This window comes from Primulina tabacum, chromosome 15 (genome assembly GCF_025594145.1).
Source record: "Primulina tabacum isolate GXHZ01 chromosome 15, ASM2559414v2, whole genome shotgun sequence".
Lineage (NCBI taxonomy): Eukaryota > Viridiplantae > Streptophyta > Magnoliopsida > Lamiales > Gesneriaceae > Primulina > Primulina tabacum.
In genome coordinates, this window is record NC_134564.1 from 9,593,121 (window position 1) to 9,599,056 (window position 5,936).

A 5,936-nucleotide genomic window follows, 5' to 3' on the forward strand; every position below is an offset into this window, starting at 1 on the left:
TCATTGTCGGAGCCGGAATTTCAGGTACATATTTTAATTTATCGCAGTCCCATTCCTTGATGCCCAAAAGTCCTTCAAACATGACGAGAATCTTTAATTTCTTTGAGTTCTTTTGGTTGAATTGATTTGATTCTGATGAATGATTTGCATGTGCTTGTGATTTCACGTAGGGATGACGGCGGCGAAGGTTCTGGCGGGAGAATGGCGTGGAGGACGTGGTTATACTGGAGGCGTCGGACAGGATAGGCGGGAGGCTGAAGAAGGAGGAGTTCGGAGGCGTGACGGTGGAGCTCGGCGCCGGATGGATCGCCGGAGTCGGCGGGAAAAAATCGAATCCCGTGTGGGATCTCGCCCGCCAACACAACCTCCGCACCTGCTTCTCCGATTACAGCCACGCTCGATACAATATCTACGATAACAGGTAATTATTTTTAACTAATTAATTCCAAATTATAAATTCTTAATTATATATATAATAACATGTGTGACTTATAAATTTTGAAATCAACGGTGATTTTAATTTCGATATTTTCCAGCTTTTCATATGCGTACGCATATTTTATACACACTTTTTTTTTCTTATACAAAACGAGTTATATTATAATTATTGTTTACCAATATTCCACTTAATATTTACTAATATCCATCGATGCATGCACACACGTTAACATATATAATTTTGATATACTGTTTATCTCGGTGTCACTTCACACTATATATTTATATATATTTACTGTGTGAACATATAGATGATTAAGATTAATTAACAATATATCAAAATTGTCAATATATATATATATAAATACACATACAGTTAATCTAAATTTACCAATCTTAATCAATTTATTTTATTCATAATTTCTCTGGTTATCTTAAAAATATTTCTTGTTCTTGATGATGACACTCGTAAGTATAGGATAATTAATTCCTTAAATATTAAATATAATAATAGTTTATTTGTTTAGTGGGAAATATTTCCAAGCGGTGTAGCCGCAGATTCATACAAGAAGGCCGTGGATGCCGCAATTCTGAAGCTAAGCTACGAACAAGCCAATCAAGAATATAATGACGAAGCGGCATCGTAAGCCTTAATTTATGAGTCATTTTTCTAATAAAAAGAATATAATTTTACAGGATTTTATATTATATATATTCATTTTGAAGGAAAAAAATCATTGGTTGGTCAAAATTCTGATAAAATGTAATGTGACAGAGTTCCAAAGACTCCATTAGAGCTGGCGATTGACTTCATTCTGCATGACTTGAAATGGCAGGTCAAAATTTTATTTATCTTTTTTAAAATATTTATTCAATAATATAATATTATTTTTTAAATTATATTATTTTGAATATATAGAGGTGGAACCAATTTCGACGTACGTAGATTTTGGTGAGAGGGAAATTTCTGGTGGCAGATGAAAGAGGATACGAGTCCTTGCTTTATAAAATGGCTGAGACCTTTCTTTTTACCTCCGAGGGTCAAATCTTGGACCATCGTTTTAAAACTCAACAAGGTTAGTTTATGTTATTTTCTCGTATTATATATATATATATATATATATTATATATATATATATAATTTTGATATGATATCTCTTATCGTGTCTACGTGTGTGTCAATAGCTGAGGGTCAGGTCAGTGTTACATATCAAATTATATATGTGTGTGTGTGTGAAATCAGATTTTTAATTTTTTTTCTATAAAAGTAGGAGTACATATATACTTTGATGTGATTGTTGAAGACAACTTTGCTTTTTATGAATCTGGAAGAGAAGCTTATTTTATAATTTCCATAAATTTCCTTTTTCTTATAAAATTGATGGATAGAAAAAAGAAAACGTGTTGCAATAAAATTTAGAAAAATCTGTTCAATAATTCACAAGATGTACGCGCGTTTGTGTGGAGGGAAATGGGAGTTGGAGCTAATGCTTAGTTCATCTACAATTCTTGGGGGTCCCCAATTAAATTTTATTTAATTTCTTTGTGCAACATGATGCTTCTTAGGTAGGCCGTCATATCAAATATTTAAGAAAACAGAAAAATTAGGCAGCCGATTCCCTCTTTATAATTAATTCTTGAATTTATCCCTAAATCTCAAAATTTGTCTTTTACTAATTTGTTTAATATGTTGACATTTCTTGGATTTGCTACATCAACAAAATACTATGTTTCCCCGTCAATCTAAATATAATACAAAATACTATGAATGAATGAATGAACCTTTGATTCGACGAAATTCGGTTCAGGTAGTCCGGGAGTTGCATAATTCGAGATACGGCGTCGTGATGAAAACCGAGGATGGTTCCGTTACGAAGCCGACTACGTGATCTTGTCCGTAAGCATTGGTGTTCTCCAAGCCAACTCATCAAAATCTTACCACTCTCCCAGTAAGCTCTTTTCTCTTCTGAAAATCTTTTTTTTTTAAATCATTTTATAATTGATTATTCATAACTTTACTAACAAAATGTACTTACATGGGAAACCATCAATTGTATGTTAAGCACTATAATGATCCAATAATGGTACATGAAATTGAAAATTATATATATTATTGTAATAGTTATTCGCTTATGGTCCCAATTGGGTTGGACTACCTAATCTAATAAATGGGTGCATGAAACAGCACTAACAAATTTTTTTTTAAAACACATAAATAAAACTATATTTTGTTTGATCGTATGACCCACCAAATGAGTTTGTTTACACCAAACCCTGACAAGGAGTATACTTAACGAGACAAAACTAGAATCGGGCTCGTAACATGATAAACTAACTGTATTGAACGAAATTGAGCTATTCACGAAATAATAATTTCAAAACGACATGAGGTTAAGCCTAAATATTCCAGTCCACTCGTTTTGGATATGCAGTTGAGTTTCGTAGTAGTAGTATCTATGGGCTGTCTCTCAATGGATCCAGAAGTTTTTTTGGCCTCTTTCAATATAAATTAAAAGCAATGTTTACGTCTAACCAAAAGGCTGTCAGCAGTTGGTCGCCAGATAATGTTTATTTAAATGGTAAAATGTTTGTTTAGTGTAATTCAATGATGCTTTTGTCTTATTTGTATAGGTGACAGATGCAAAACGTGTATATACATTAAATTTTAATATAAGATATGATAATAATGTATAACAAACTTTTATATAAGATATATATATATATATTAATATAATTTAATTAAACAATTTGACAGAGATGGAAACAGAAGCCATAGCAAGTTGTGACATTACGGTGTACACAAAGGTATTCCTCAAATTTCCAAGCAAAATTTGGCCCACTGGTCCTGGCAAAGAATTTTTTATTTACGCCCACGAACGAAAAGGATACTACACGTTTTGGCAGGTAAATTATTAGTATTTTCTTATTATATATATTATTATTTTATTTTATTATTCTTTTTTTAAAAAAAATTATATTATATAATTTTTATGTGCATTATTAGTTAGCGGTTGGCTCCTCTATCCGCTCAATATTAAATTAAACCATAAGAAATTTAAATATAAATCGTATATTTTTCAGTTGAATATGATTTTTGACGATTAGCTACCGTTATTTTATGATCAGCACATGGAGAATGTGTACCCGGGATGCAATATTCTCGTCGTGACTTTGACAAACGGAGAATCTAAACGAATTGAAGCGCAATCGGATCAAGCGACGATGGAAGAAGCCATGGAAGTGCTGAGAAACATTTTTGGTCCCAACATTCCGGACGCAACCGACATAATCGTCCCTCGCTGGTGGAACAATCGTTTTCAGAGAGGAAGCTATAGTAACTACCCGATTTACGTCGATACTCAACTTGTCGACGATATTAAGGTTTGTACCTTACTTTTTTTTTACTTGTCATTTTTAAGATCTCATGTAATAATTGAATCCGATGCTCTATCAATTGTGCATGGATTAAATTCCTCAATTCCAGATTCCTCTTTAGGATTTGGTTTAATATATATATATTTTGTAATGCATGTGATGTTGTTTCAGTGTCCGGTGGGTCGGATATTTTTCACCGGTGAACATACTAGCGAGAAGTTCAATGGCTATGTTCATGGGGCTCATCTCTCAGGTGAACTATTCATATATACACACACACACAACAAACACACAAAATACTTATATAGACGTTGTAGATATAGATATTACCTTAACTATGTTTCGTATCTAGCAGGAATTGAAACGAGCAACGCTTTGCTAGAAGAAATGAGGACAGAAAAGAAGCGAAGAAGCGAAAATCGAGCTTTTCTATTAGAACCATTTTTAGCACTGACGGGATCTTTAACGTTGTCCCAACCCGAACCAAGATCAAGCTTACATACAATTGATATTCCTCAACAACTCTTCTTACAAGCTACCAAGATTCAAACCGCCAAGATTCGACTTCCAGAGGCTATCTTATGACTATATGGACCTATTTGTCCGGAAAATCTTAACAGTCTGACTGATGATGATAAAGAAAACATTTGGAAAGATTCTAATGAGCAGCAAACTCGTTGATGCGTAAAAGTTGCTAAGGGCAAAGGATCGGGGACGAAAAACACGTCGCTGATGTTGAATTTGCTTCTGTTTTGTTGAAGATTTGAAGAAAGATGAGTTGATTAGAGAAAGGTTACATGTTTCTTTGGCAATGTACATAGTTTTTCTAAATCTGGTTTGGTCAATTGTTATTTGAATGACTATAGTTTTTTTTTATGTGTAACATACCGTTTTTTAAACTACTTTAAAATTTGTTGAATAATAAAAATTTTCTTAATTAAATAGAACTTTCAAATTGCGATAACAATAAACTGATCATTCAAAATATTTGCAACGAAAAGATCACAAATAAAGTTTGCTAAAAACACTTGTTTAAATATCGTAAACAATAACGTGAAATCAGAGTATTTAAACATTGCATAATTTCTTAAAAATATGGGTGGTCCTCGGGTTTAGCCACCTACTCAGTCCAAGTCGACTCATTGGTCCCACCCCTCGTCTCCTCAAATTTATCATCACCTGCATCGATCAAGTCTAGTTAGTCTAAAGACTTAACACGTTTAAACTGGATATAACAAGTAATACGTAATAAAACCACACGCGTCTTTAAAGTATGGCTTACATACTTGAACGTAATAGCATAAAATACTTGAAACTTGAACGTAATAGCATAAACGTAGACGTGCCATCATCATAAAACTTTTCATAAACATGCTTGTTTCATACATACTTGAACATATATAAACTTATCATTTTGCATAGAGATATGTTTCAAAGCAAGTGACTCATACATAAATGTGCCTGATCAGACTAAACCAAATACTGGGCTGACAGGGAAAATCCACTGCCACATACATGAGATCCCCGATCATGCTTTATCGGGTGGATTGGTCCCTAGTCATACTTTACCGCTTTCCAATCCTGATCTAAACCCGGTCATGTTTTACCGGGGTGGAGAGGTCATCGGCCACGTTCACTGACTTCCAAACCCGTTCATAATTTGGTCACAAGACATTTAGCATACATCAAAAACATAAAATATTTTTTGCACGTCGAACATACTTACATGGCGTTGAGGGATTCGTTGGATCTCGCTTGGGGCCACTACTGCACGTACTAACATGAGTTCGAATATCTACCTTGCATAACATAAACGTATAGTCATGCTCACACCCAAAAATGACAAAATATTCTAAATCTCTCGGGACTTGACCTCGTTTAATCATTGTACTAAATCATAACATCAAACCCAAAAACAATCCCAAAAAAAAAATTACATTTTTTTTAGAAAGGACACGGACCCCGTGTAAGGGTCCGTGAAGATGCTAAAAATTCGCATTTTGAAGGAAAAATAGACACGGACTCCGTGTCGGGGTCTGGGAAAGGGTCCGGGTAGCCTCTGAACTTGCAAGCTCGCGAAAATTCACTAACTTATTGATTCATCTTCCAATCCAAGCCTAGGA

General features: G+C 33.9%; 1 protein-coding gene across 1 annotated transcript; it reads left to right on the plus strand.

Annotated features, from left to right (window-relative positions):
* The first annotated feature begins 3,195 nt into the window (after window positions 1–3,195).
* On the plus strand, window positions 3,196–4,682 carry LOC142525861 (polyamine oxidase 1-like). Its single transcript, XM_075630146.1, has 4 exons — window positions 3,196–3,342; window positions 3,565–3,819; window positions 3,985–4,066; window positions 4,169–4,682. The coding sequence occupies exons 1-4, from the start codon at window positions 3,196–3,198 to the stop codon at window positions 4,396–4,398; spliced, it is 714 nt and encodes a 237-aa protein (XP_075486261.1). The 3' UTR covers window positions 4,399–4,682.
* Window positions 4,683–5,936: the final 1,254 nt, after the last annotated feature.